Source organism: Carlito syrichta, unplaced genomic scaffold, assembly GCF_000164805.1.
Source record: "Carlito syrichta isolate Samal-C Ts95f unplaced genomic scaffold, Tarsius_syrichta-2.0.1 Scaffold305868, whole genome shotgun sequence".
In the NCBI taxonomy this organism is placed as follows: domain Eukaryota; kingdom Metazoa; phylum Chordata; class Mammalia; order Primates; family Tarsiidae; genus Carlito; species Carlito syrichta.
The window spans coordinates 863198-877675 of NW_007249964.1; the positions used below are offsets into that span (position 1 = coordinate 863198).

Genomic DNA, 14478 nt, shown 5'->3' on the forward strand with positions numbered 1-14478 from the left:
CTGCCACAATATATCTTCAAACTCAACATCCACAGCAAAGATGTACAATACACAATGCACAAAAGCGTCTTCAAAGATATTCCTCAAAGCATTTTTTAAAGGGAAAAGAAAGAAGACAAAGAATGAGATCAGTCTGCCATTAGATTGATTTCCTTGAAGGCTATAAAAGAAATAGAATTTGAAGGTCATAAAAGTGTGTCTATTTGTTTAGGGAAGTCTTACAGGTAGTATAAATATCACCAGCTACAGTTGCTATGGGGTCTGTTTGTTTACCAAACAAGAGCACAAATAGTTACATAAAAGTAGAACAACACTTGGGTATATAAATGGAGAAGTCTTTACCTTCTGGTAAATTTTCCAAGGCCTTTTAAAATGTCCCTATTGTTTTTTTTCACTTACTCACTCGAAATCTGTTTTCTTGATTCTCTCTTTGTACTTCTAACACCTCCAGAGAACGTTTTTACTCTCAGATTTCTGAGACTGATAATAATTTTATTTTCCCTTTCTTCATTTTAAGACTTAAAAAACAAACACATTAGCCCAACAATACTAACTGGACAACAAAAATAGTTTTCATAACTGAAAACGCAAAAGACAGAGAGAGTGAGAGCACAAAGACCACCAAGTTTGTAGAAGACTTCTAGTACTGGCATGTGGTACTTAAGTTAACACATTAACAACTACCCAGAAAGGTCTGTATTTAACTGACTTTCTATAAACCAATGTTTCATGCACCAGAATTATACCTGCTGAGTTAACCACGTGCTTCAAAAACCAAAGGGGAAAAAGGGAGGGCATGGGGGTAAAAATAAAGGGGAAAACCCAATAAGTCTGTTCTCGCATTTTCTTTGTAATAGAGAAAGTACGTGTGATAAGGATGTGTGTATTTGTGAATGTGATAACTCAGATCTACAATAAAACAAACTGCACAACAGAGGCAGCTACGAGTGGAAGCCTAGTCTTCATACTACATTGACCGCAGCACCCGCCCGGCACAGCCCCAATGCCTTTCTATGAATGGGAAGGATTGCCATATGGACGAAGACACTGAACAAGCTGTACAACTCTTGGTGACATGTGCCCGGGGGATTGTCCCATATTAACGCCACCTGGGCTGTGGCAATTGTGCTCTGCATGTGCAGTGGCTCCAAGGAGCCCATCAGGATGTTATTTTTGAGTACACACAAAAAGGAAAATTACAGTTAAGAGAATTCTCTGGCTAGCATATCTGTTGCTCAATTCCCGAAATAGTTTCCCAAAGGAATGGTTATCTTCTTTATTCACACAGGCAGAAGTGACAAGCTGGAACACATATTAACAATTTCCCTTTGTGAGCCTCCACTATTGTTTTAATGAGGAGAATATAGTTTATAATATACTTAGGCCTTGACTGATTACAAAGGGGGGTGGAATAAAGAACTTTAGGAATGCTGTACATATGTAACAGCTCATTTGCATTACCCCAGTGAGCAAGTCAGCTGAGTGGTCGTTCCCTTGAAAGATCTATAGAGCTGGGCTACAGGGTAACACCAGTATTAAAAAAAGCAGAGCAAAAGTAACAATAGTAATAAAATAGAGTAACAGTGCAAAAAAGCATCTTGGAAAATCTTGAGAAAGAGAGCAAGATGACTTCCGTTTAAGTCTCCAGCAAAGGTCCCCCCGCATCTGGCCCTATTATTGGCTCAAGAGCTTAAGACTCCTAGCTGTCATTCATAGGCGAATAGATCGACACCAGGACTTTTCTAAACCACATGCCTTCTGGAGGTCCTTGGCTTCCTTTTCCTCCTTTGGATACTTCCAATACCCATCACAGAAAATGTTCTCTTTAATCCAAGTAGTAAAGGTGTGCATTTCAACAAGAACCTTCTCCACATAAAAGGGTAAAACCTAGTGCCATGGACAAGACCATCTGAGTTCCCAAAAGGCTGATTCTCCCTCTTCTCCTGCCACATGCTCTCCCTCACGCCCTGGGTATAGAAAAAATATGTTAAGAAGGAAAAGTGGCCAGGCTCAGTGGCTCAGTCTGTAATCCTAGCACTTTGGAAGGCCCAGGTGAGCGGACTGCCCGAGTCCGTGGGTCCAAGACCAGCCCGGGCAACTTGGTGAGATATCGTCTCTATAATAAATTTAAAAAAAATTAGCCGGGCATGGTAGCGCATGCCTGTATATCTGGCTACTTGGAAGGCTGAGGAAGAAGGATCACTGGAGCCCAGCACGTCAACGCTGGGGTGGCCTCGAGTCTGCCACTGCACTCCAGTCCCGGCGACAACTCAAAAAAAAAGAAGCAAAGGCACATTTGGGAGGAGGGGACGCAGGCCCTTCCAACCAAGTGCAAATACCTGCAAAACAGCTGGGTGCTAATGAAGGAATTTGCCAGAAAACCCATTTCAGGTGCTTCAGGAAAGAATGTCTACCCTGCGACATGAAAGAAACTGGGGGTTCGAAGATTAGTTGGGATGAGAAATCTGGCACATCAGACTGCCCGGATTGAGATTCATATTATGCAACATCCCAAGAAAAAAATTAAAACCAACCAAATTGAAGAGCAACATAAAATAAACATGACTCTCCAGACCAATGATGTCATTTTATTGGGAAGCATTGATCATTAAACACAATAAATAGAAAAAGATTTATAGAGTCTAATGATGCTGTGCTGTGGTAAAAGGCACTTTATTGAGGTACAGCAAAACAGCTGTTAGAGAATAATGGCTGAGGTTTTTTTCTTTTAATCACCCCACAAAGCGAACAGTCAAAAACCCCCATAAACCCTTCCTTTATGGCATGTGAATATTTTAAAGATTCTTCTCCTCTTGCCCACCCTGCGTGTGTGAATGACAGGAGGTAACACAGCATCATACCACACTGCCCCGAGATAATACTTCCACTTACTTCTAAGGTCCCATAGCAACTGGTTTTAAGCAACGAGACAAACAGATCACAGCTCCTCAAAGCATGATGGTTGCCAAACACCAAATAGTATGTTTGGGGTACAAAATGTTGATCGCCGCCCCCCTGCCCCGCAGGGTGCTTCTTTTTGACATAAGCAGGAACTTTTTTTGCCCTAAACAAGTTACTTCCCCTGCAGATAGACATGGGACAGGTGATGCTGCCAAGAGATTGCTTTGGAACAAAATAAGCACCTGTATTTTAGGCCTCAGAGGTGGCCACACCCGCTTCTTTTTCCGGTCCCCCACACCTGACAAGACATGCCCAGCCTGCTCTGTGCATTCTCCATCACTCATCACCTGTTTCCAGCCTCCTGACTTCCCCCTGGCAAAAATGATGAGGTGGGCCAAGAGAACTAGCAAAGGGAATTTCTTGGGGCTTCTTCCAAACTGTGGCTGAACAGATAGGTCTGGCCCCAGGATACAGCCCTTGGAGGGCATGGCCCGGCCTTCATCCCTGAGCATCACCTATTGGAGATTCTAATCAAAAGTCTGGGTTGGAGCCAAGGTGGTTCTGATGAGTAACTAACCTGGAAACCACCAGAACATGGCAGTCATTGCAAGTTCTTGAGGGCTGGGAGATCTTGAGTCCAGTTCCCGCATGGTCAAGAACTAGCTGTGTGACCTGTGCAAGTGATAAAATCATTCTTAGGCCCAGCTTACACTAAAGGTTATAGTACCCCATACGTGTGAGAACTAAAAGAGAAATGAGTACAATATCAAATCTCCTGTCAAGTCCTTTTGCATCGTGTCTGGCAAAAGTAATAGTTATGAAAATATTAGCTGCATTATCATCACCATCCTGTGTCAGGTCCTGATTCCCTAGAGAAGAAGAAAGAAAGCAGAACCTGAAAGAAGTCATTCCACTTGCCCGTGATCATCACAGAGCCAAGGGGAGTCAAGAAGTGAGTCTCAAGTCAAGGTCTCCTGATGTCTCTTAAGAAAAAGAAGCAAGCCGGGCTCGGTGGCTCAGCCTATAATCCCGCGTCTTTGGGAGGCTGAGGTGAATGGATTGCCTGAGCCGGCGGGTTTGATACCCGCCTGGGGCAGCGAGACCTCATCTCTACAATAAATCAAAAAATCAGCCCGGGCGTGGTAGCGCATGCCTGTAATTCCGGGTACTCGGAAGGCTGAGGCGGAAGGATCGCCGGAGCCCAGCAGGCAAGGCTGCGGTGGCCGGGAGCGGCCACTGCACTCCAGTCTAGGCGACAGAGTGAGACTCCAACTCAAAAAAAAAAAAAAGAAAAGAAAAAGAAAAAGAAGCAAGTGGGATCTGGTCCTTCCAGAAAGACTACTTTTATTCTGCCATTATGCAAGAATGGCAAGCCGCTAGCTTTGTGGACTGAATATGCATGGGCTGTTAATCAAATTTTTGGAGAAAAATTCTGTCCTTTCCAACAGTGTCAAAACCCAAATGAGCTAAACATACAGCGCACGTTACTTCTCAGACTTGAAAGTGTATGCCAAGCCCCTGAGGATCTTGTGACAGAGCAGGTCCTGATTCAGTGGGTCTGGGGTAGAGTCTGAAACTCTGAATTTCTAACTAGTTTCCAAGTCATGGCAAAGCTCCTGTTCTGCAGTCTTTTAGTAGCAAGATTCTAGGGTATGTATGACAAACAAGAATTCCCATACCCCATCCATCTCGGACTAACAGAATCCAAGACTTCATGAAAAAGGTCTAGGAAACTATGTGTTTAACAAATACCCCATGAGAATATCATCGGGGAATCTGAGAAACACGGGTCTAGTGGTTAATTAAGGTCAGGAGTCAGGAAACTTTCGCTGTAATGGCCAGACAGTAAACATTTTGCTTTTTGTGGGCCATATGGTTTCTGCTGTAACTACTCGAGCTTGCCACTACAGTGTGAAAGTAGCCATAGACAATATGTAAATGAATGCATGTGACTGTGTCCCGATAAAACTTTATTTACAAAAGTAACCAGTGGGTCAAATTTGGCTGGCTGACCATAATTTGCCCATTTCTGTTAGAGATCGTTTAAGTGCCTTAAGCACATTGGAAAGAAATAGCAGTAACAATTTTGAAGAAAATTTGGGGCAATTTGATCACAGGTTCTCCAGAATGCTTTAATGGGAAGGAAGATTTAGAATAACTAGTTTGCTCTAGCTTCAAATCAAAGAAATACAAAACAAATTATTATCTGATTTCTAAACAAAATAACTAAACTGAGGAGGAACTAGAGTTTACTGCTTAAATTGCTGGCTCAACAGGTCTTAAATGTCAGTACGAGAGCATGCAAAGATTCAAAGCTTGTGTATCTAAAACAGTGTTGAAAACAAACTTCCAGAATTTTAGCAAGTAAACCAAGAGAACCAAAAGTTATTTGTCAACACAGAATTTAGTTTAAAAAAAAAAGAAAAAATATCAGGCACATCCATGTTTCAAAGTTCCTTGCCTTTTGAAAATCACAGGGCCGGTAAACACAAATGTTATTGTTGTATAGTCAAATACATGGCATTATGTCAAGAGGCCACAAATCAAAAACAGAGACTGTGTATCAAGTGAAACTGTCTAAAAGTACACTAGGCAGGCGAAAACCTTCAGGGGTTATTTGAAGGCATCTGCCAACTGTGGAGGGCAGAGAATGCAAGCAACTGGATTCATGGGGCTACGTCAATAAGTGAGGATGAAAAAAACTAAGCAAGGAATATCGTGACTGGGCAGAAGGCAGGTCAGGTCTCACGGAGCAAAGTGCCCAGTGTGGGTCCCCTGCTTCTGAGAACAGCATGATGCTTCAAAGACAGCAGAAGCCTCAATCTTTTCAGAGCGCAAAGACACTTTTTCACCAAATGCTTAAGGACACCTTGGAACAAATATTTATAACAGCTATGAATCTGAGAAATACTCAAGTTATAAAACATCTACTAATAGTGCTTGAGCTGAAAGCAAAAAGCTGGAAGGATCAGAAAAAAGGGATATTCCTAATTTGGACTATGGAGGACAGCTGAAATAGAATAAAGACCATATGATGTGTTCATTGAGAAAATGCAAAATTTATAAGGCAGAAAGGAAAGTAAGGAGACTTTAAAGGAGGGAGACTTATTTTGTAGTTGCCTGTTTGCAAATCCTTTGTGGGGTTTGTTTTGTTCTTTATTATGTGCTGTTTCAGAGCATCTGATTTATATCTTGTAAATCCCACCTACTCACCTTCAAGAAAGGCCTAATAAATACTTGTATCCACTATAAAAGAGGAAACTCTGGTATTTTTCTTTAAACACAGTGATTTTGTTTTGAGTCAGGGTCTCACAACGTCACCCAGGCTAGAGTGCAGTGGCACAATCATAGCTCACTGCAGCCTCAACCTCTAGGACTCAGGTGAGCCTTCTGCCTCAGCTTCCCAAGTAGCTAGGACTACAGGTGCACACCACTACACCTTGCTAATTTTAAATTTTTTTTTGTAGAGAAAAGGTCTTGTTATGTCGCCTAGGCTAGTCTTGAACTCCTGGACTCAAGCAAACCTTGTGCCTCGGCCTACAGGCATGAGTCACCGCGCCCAGACCGAACACAGAGATCGTCACATGGTAGCTTAAATTAATAGATGTTCTGTCAATTGAATTTAAAATTTATTTTAGGAACACTGCTTTTAACTTATCATAATTTAGTATTCACTTGTATGCTGAATGAAAACTCCAAGTATTATTTTAGAAACTAAAAAAAAAACCAGACTTGAATTTGGATCCTAGATATACCTTAACCAGTTCTGTGACCCTGGGTCAGTTATTTAAGGTCTATAATTCTATTACAGCATCTGTAAAATGGGTATAATGATCCCTATTGCCTCCTAACTGGTTGTATGGATAAAATGAGTCATCGTTCTCTATGTAAGAGTCTAGCCAGCTCTTGGCACAGAGAAGGAACTGATTAAATGTGAGTTCTCGTCCCTTTCCCTAGTGCACCATAATGTAATGTGATATTTAGAATTTTAATTCAGGCAATTACTTAAGTAGTAATTGCTATTTGTATTTACATAGCTGCTTTGATCCAAGAAGCTCAAAGGGCTTTACTAAATTTAGCATTTTAATAAATGTTTCATTTGCATTCTGTTGATTCTGTTTACCCACACCAAAACTTGGAATTTCCTAAAGCGACACAGTCAGACAAGTTAAGGAAACAAGACATCTTCACGTTTCCCAGGCCCGGGTTTTGTCCATTTGCCTAAGAAATCAAGACCTCCTGCTCCTCTGGAATAAAATGACAGTAAGAGGTTCAAATGTGCCCACTTCCTGTCACAGCTCCCCTTTAGCTTCTGCCATTGAACTTGATCCCCGCCACGCTTCTCTCAGGCACTGACAACAGAGGTATGTTCATTGCACCGATGAATTTATATATAATCAGCACAATAAATATTATTAAATTGTCGGGAGAAAATCAAAGCACGAAGCATGGTGCCAGTACTGAATTCTAATGATGCTGAATGTCCATGATTGCACGGGGACAGGATCTTAACAAGCCTTGATTTGAACGTTGGCATCCGCTTCACAAATCACATGGGCCGCTCCTCCCGTAATAGTGCTGAATATTGATAAATGGCTCTACCCTGCACAACAGGGAAGTGGGTTTCTATTGGCAATCTTTACCAAAGTGTGTTTTTTCCCTTCTCTACACTCAAGGGTTTACCCTGAATGATTTAATTATAATTTTCCTTGTGTAAGACAAATTAAAGAGGAGAGTAGGAGTGTCGTGCCAAGCACATTATTTATCTCCTTAACAGATTGCAGCTCACCAAACCCCAGAGCTTGCTTGCTGCTGCTGCAGTGGCTGCTCATGGGAGCCAGCAACACGCATGGGGCAAGAGTGGGAAGAAGGAGTTTTCCATGTGGCATGGAAGGCTGCAACCCAGCTGAGATGATGAGCCATCTCGTTACTTTAAAAACAAACAAAAACTCACAATACTACCCTTTTCCAGCGCATTTTCTCACAGAGCACTCCCAGATCCTCTCGGCAAGAATTCTTAAAGCTGCTAACCCACAATCGAGTCTGTAAGGCTAAATTATTGTGTGTGGTAGGGGCTCTTTCTTGCTTCAGAAACTGCTCCATGAGCATGTAGGGAAAAGAATATTCCACCAATATCAAAGAAGAGCTTGCAAGGACGTAGATTTCACAGACGCACCGGTAAGGGATAAAACTTCTCCAAGTCAGTGATTAAAAACTCCTGAGACAGTTGGCAGCTCAGTGTACAAGTGAGAACATACTTTTCTAGTGACAGTTTTTTTTTTTTCTACTGGATATCGCACATGTGATTTTACAATTAACCACACATAATAAGATGCTGCCACATAATATTCACTTGAAAAACCTATATGTACACAAAGCTGCCTACCTAATCACTGATTTTTTTTAAATGACGAATTCTATAAGCTTAAAATTTTTGAATTATCTTAAGCCAAAGGTGCTCATTTGTCTTGTTAGCTACACTCAGTTAAAATGTGCTGACTAGAGTTTTCTTTTAATCCAGTCATGTTTAGGAACCTACCAGATAATATAAACTGAGAGATCTGGGAGATTAACCGGTAGCATATAATTTCATAGTTGCTTCCTTTCTGCATGCACAATTGGAAAACTCAGCCTGTTTAGACATCCAGATTAAGGCTCTTTGGAATCTAAGTTCTTTTCTGGTCTGTATTCTAATTTTGGCATGTAGTATAATGAAGATTAAGCACAACTTTTGTGCAGACAAATAAGGACCATTAAAAAAAATTCAAACAAACTTAGTCTCCTGGAATTAGACTGTCTCTTAGATCCATTTACTTTCGAATGTGCCTTAAGACATGAAAAGAGCTATTCTTCTCCCACTTGCCTCCTTGCTAATCTATCACCTGACTGCAGATATATAACCTTTTAGAATGAAACTGAGCACAGTGCATCTAAACAAGAAGAGTTTTCTATGTCACAGGAAATCTCTGCAGGCTCCACAACGGCCGACGAGATTGCAACAAATACCTTAAGTGCATCAGTCGGCATTTTTCAGTGTATGGCCTCCTGCTCTGCCTATGGATAAAGATGTAATTCAATCACTCTGCAGTAAATGGACACATCCACCTTACGACATCAAAAGCAAGTACAGCAAAGGACAATAGCCTAGAACCTTTTCTTTAATGCTACTGCTGCCTAAGATTTTCTATTTTGAAAAAAATAATCATAATAAAGACATTATAAGAGATGATAAAGCAAGAGCCAAGACTGGCTTCCAGACATACACAATTTCCCCTCACTAGAAACAACAGAACCCACATTTCGCCCAATAGCTCTAAACTGATTCTTAGTGTCCAACATTCTGTTCTTCAAACTCTTGTAAACCATTATGTTTAACATATCTTTTAGCTTGTCGATGTTTGTCACGGAAATTCCAAAATGATCTTGAAAGGACAGTTGCCAATTTTGCTTAAAACATATATATTACCCTCATCTCTAGTAACCACCCATGGCTTTTATGGCTGAATGTGAGATGTGTATTTTCCTGGTATAAAGATACACATCCAAATAAAACAGTAGGCTTCTTAATTCTCAATATTTTGATAAATACATGAAATTATATTTGTAATTGTGTAACTGAAATATGTATTTTAATTTTTTTCCACCGAGTCATTTGTATTTCAAAACAAAATAGAGAATTTACTTTTTCCTAATGGAAAGGCATTTACTATCACATACTACTTTAAAGATCTCTTCTGTGCGTGGAAGCTCTCTGCATATGAAATACATAGGGAATGGTTTAAAAATAGTAAACTGTAAAAAAGTTTTATATATTCTATTTTTGAAAAGCATTTCAACAGCAGTATTAATACAGCTGGGGGCTAAACTACAATAACATGAATTAACAGCTTTATTTTCTTAGAACGTCTAGGCTAACATGACATATTCCGGATCTGTAAACCAACCTCAGCTGTTTAAATTAACATTCATGTGCAGCTCAGGGCAATTCAAAAATAAAATGTCTTAGTTTTCGAATAGGAATGCAGCCATTGAGACAATGCTACCATCTATCCCATGATCAGGGGAACGTGTACGGTGTATGTTTGTGTGTGTCTATACAACAGAACCTCCCCCTTTCAACTCTCCATCCTTCAGACCTTCACTCAATGTCCACACGGAAAAGACTATGTGCTTTGGGGACACAATGATGAAAAGGATGGGCTCCCAGCCTTCAACGGGTGCAGTGTAATGTTAAATTCTGTGTTTTTTCAAACCACAATTCAAAACTGCCCACAGCAGATGCACTATTCCCTGAAAAGGTCTTAAAGCCAAGGCATTCAGCTTGTATGGAGTGAACACTTGGCAGAAGGAGTAGGCCTGGAAGCCTGGAAATCAAATCCATCCAATGAGAAACTATGTGACTTCAGCCTGGGTTCCTAAGCTAAGAGTAGATCCGACATAAGTGATAATTCCATGTTGAAAAGGTAAAAATAATGAGATGCTTCACACCCAAACCATACTGAACACAGGCTTAAGTAATTACATGCACATTTTAGCCACACGGATCCAATTAGGGATCACTGAGATATGGCGATGGAGGTCACCAAATCCCCCCTGTGTTCAAGACAGTTCTGGACACATCTCGGCAACTCATTCCTACCTTTCCCTTTTGGGAGTGTGGACTGAGAGCTGTCCATTGGTAGAGGCATGTGGGTTCATTATTAAGGAGGTCTTGGAAGGTGCAGAGGAAGAGACACATGTTGTGGTCAGATCCAAACTGCTGTGATTGTTGCCTGTGGTTTCTTCTGCAGTATGAGCACTTGTCACTTCTTTCCAGAGCTGCTGCAGTTCTGTTGGAATCATGCCTGAAACAAACAAATTGGATAATTAAATCAATTAACAGCTAATTCCATCCTCTTCAAACAGTAATTAAATCAAAGAGTCAGTAAACAAAGCCTAGTGTTAGGGGGGTTTTTCGGTGAGTGCAGCCTTTTTTCCCCTCCCAACTCAGGCAGACACTGTAGTAAAAAGTGTGTCCTCCCACTGAGCAACCAAGTAGAAGTGCCCTCATCGCACATAAAAGATGCCCACGAAAAGGATTCAAAACACAGTTACTTTGCAACAACAGTATGCCTCTGTCCATCCAAAGTGTTGTTTCTCAATTTTTGAAAAAAAAAAAAAACAGTAGACAGAAGTAATCTTATTTTTAGACAAAAAGGACTCTAAATAAATTTGTTCAACTATACTATTACGACAACATGAACCACAAAATGAATAATTTTTGTGCTTAAGTCTTAAATGATGACAAATAGCTTTGTTATTAAATATAGTTTTTATTAATCACTTTTAGACATAAATTATGAATTCATATCGTCTTCCTGAAATGCTTTTCAACTTTTAACAGTCAAATTGATTATACTATGATTATTTCATTAACACACCTATCTTCCTCATTAATTTTGGTTTCTAGTACCACATGCTTAATTGATGGATGTGTCTACTGAAAAACTGTATAACTTTTTATACAAGTAACACTATTATTACTGTCATTTCTTAGATCAATGGTAATGAACCATTGCAGAATAAAATGAAAATGTAAAATAAACTTGGAGTAATAAAAGTTCTCATTTTTTAAGGAGATCAGAATGGACATGGGTGTTAAGGAGTAAGTGTCAACCTGTATTTTCCCCTGAGAAGAGATATCATCATCAATATGGCAATCGCACTACTGTGAGCCTCTCAGTCTTTATCCTAGTGGCATGTCTCCACAGCCCAGGATTTCCAAAGCCCACCTCAATGCGGTTGCTAGTACATACATGCACATTAGAGAAATATTCTGAATGGCAACTAACAACAAATAACAGCAGCTTTCTTTGAAGGAGCACTGAAAAGAAATCGTCAACACTATATATCATAAGGCAATTCCACATTAGAATGGGATGTCTGGATTGCAGTTCATTGTTTCAATCAACTGTAACATAGCCATCCTAGAAAGGCTGCCATTTTCTGACTATATAGCAGCAGTCGAAACAGGCATGTTTCTTACCAAACCTAAGGTATTGAATTAAAAAAGAAGGCTGTGTGCATTATATTCATTTGAAACACATAATAAAAAATGCCAAGGTCTAAATTTAATTTATTTTTGTCATTTAGAATACAATGGATAGATAATCATCTCAACGTGATCAGCCAAACATCTTTACTTTGCTAAACTGTTAAAGATTTTAATTATGCTAGCATTGGAGAGCACTGGTCTAATGAGGCGATGGACTCCAGAGAATCCGAGTGGTTAAGAACTGTGAAATGAGTCTGATAGGATTTTTTTATATTCACCGTGGATCGTTTGCATATCAAAGAGGAGTAAATTATTGCACAGCAGACCAATAACCTTCCCCGCCTTTCTGAGAGGAGTGTTAACAAAAACAGTTGGTCTCTCCTAACGGTTCTCCACGAAAATGTTCAAATGCTCAAGTATTTGCAATTAATATATATTATAAAGGAGGCTTCCAATGATACATTAAGTGGTCAGAGATTCTTAGAAGGCATCCTCGACAGACAAGTCGGTTTTCTCTCCCTTCATAAAAATCAAATGCCAATTATATTTGGATGGATTTTGTCCCAAACGAGCATTTAGTTATTAGGCATATTCAATTATTACTTGTCCCCTGAAATTAAACCTCAGAGGCAAATTAAACAAAGGGAAAGGTCACTACACAGTCCTGTGTCCGGTTTTGCTGCATCTGGGCTATTATTTTCCAACACCTCTTGAAGTGACAGGTGGGATGTGTTTGTAGCTAGCAGGCCTGCCATTGATGTCGGCACACTAGCAATTACCTGTGAATATGGCTGACCCTCAGACCACTGTTTACTCAATTGAAACAATAGTGAATAGGCTTGTCTGTTGATGATAGCATATTGATATAAAACCACACAAGTCAACACCTATTTTTATTTGCTAGGGAGTAAACACATGAAAAGAATAAGCCGCCTATTTTTCAACTCAAACTAATTGATTTCTGGGTCAGTTGCATGGGAGGTGGGAAGACCAGAAGAACAGGGTTTTAACAAATGTGTTAACACTTTCCCTCCAAGAAAAGCAAAACTTTGAAGCTGTTTTCAGAGTAAGTTGTTTATCCAGCAAACAAAGACAAAGACAGATGTATATGCCACTTGTGACACCTACAAGCACACGTTACTCTCTTATTTTTCCCATCGGGCTGGCAAATCAGTTTCATCATCCACAGGGAGAAACAGTAAATAAAATGGTAACTCATTAAGTAACAACAGCAATACTTCTGGGTCAAACTGCAATGTGATAATTACATTTAAGAACATTCTCATCAGATTTAACAGAAAGGCAGTCAAATCACTCTCCTCCATCAATGCGACACCTTGTTAGTGATGTTAAACTGTTAGTTCAATGACTAATATCTACCAAAGGGTGCTGTTTTTTGACAGTCAAGATCTTATGATAGAATTAAGACAGATAAAAAGGTAAGCTAGTCACTCATTAGACTTAATGGATATCAAACTTCCAGAAAGCATACATTTCTTCCAAAATGGTAGAATAATAGAAACAAGTTAAACAAGTCTGCTTACAGGTACGTCACCTATAATTTTCTTATATCTAGGGATTACATTTTAAAACTGAAAAGGTCAGAATGATAATGAAAGAATATTTATATCTGAAATTACTGGTGCTAGGGAGGATCAGATGATTAAAAAGACAAGGGTGAAAAACAGATAAGCTAATTACATAAAACAGAGAGAAGACTGGAAAATAATCTGAAAAACAACAAAAACATCCCTCCATTTCATAATCTAAAACCTTCAGGAAAAAAAAAGGTCTTCAAAAATATTAACTCTCTATTCCTACACTTGTCATTCATATCCATGTTTAAGGTTAGCTGAGCAAGGACCATGAACAGGCATGTAAAAGAACCTTGATGATTTTATTATGAAGTGAGCATTACTAGTACTTTTAACAGATAACCCTGTGCCTTGTAACATTTCTTTTTCCAGGACAACTGGCCCCTTCATTATGAAAGAAAATGCAGGCACAGGTTTAAAAAATGTATGTTGTGGGGACAGTTGACAGATTACTGTTCATGGAACTCAATTTTACAACCCCAGGTATCACTGGCTCAAAGACAAACAGAGTTGATCAACCTTTTTTTGTCCTTGTACATCCATACCCAGGTGACCATGTTCAAGCAAGCAGAAAGTTGATTTAAACCTCATAATGACATCAGTTTTAAGCCATCATTTCTCTGATAAAAAAAAATTGTGTTGAGTCCAACATGACTGAATTCTCAAGCCACTTTGGGTGAGGGGGTAGAGGAGTCGATACCAACCTTTTGATTCACGAGAGATGGAAATGACACAGGTATTTCACTTTACTGCAAACACCTGGCTCCAGAAATATTTATATTTATACTGATGCCATCTTGGGCACATGTACAGGCACCTCTCAGATTTTAAATATGCTTTTTTCTAATGTTGCAGGGGCTGATAGTTATAGCACACTGCTAAACCTATCAATCAATGCCATGACTAGTGAATTACCTACCGGTGTCTCTGATATGTTACTGTAGAGAT

General features: G+C 39.7%; 1 protein-coding gene across 7 annotated transcripts in view; it reads right to left on the reverse strand.

Moving 5' to 3' along the window:
• FOXP1 (forkhead box P1) overlaps positions 1 to 14478 on the reverse strand; it is a 614874-nt gene that overhangs the window by 73171 nt on the left and 527225 nt on the right. For all 7 annotated transcript variants that reach the window (XM_021714901.1, XM_008062851.1, XM_021714905.1 and 4 more), the window contains one exon: positions 10541 to 10745. In XM_021714901.1, the coding sequence (XP_021570576.1) occupies positions 10541 to 10745 (205 nt within the window). The remainder of the gene's footprint in view (positions 1 to 10540; positions 10746 to 14478) is intronic.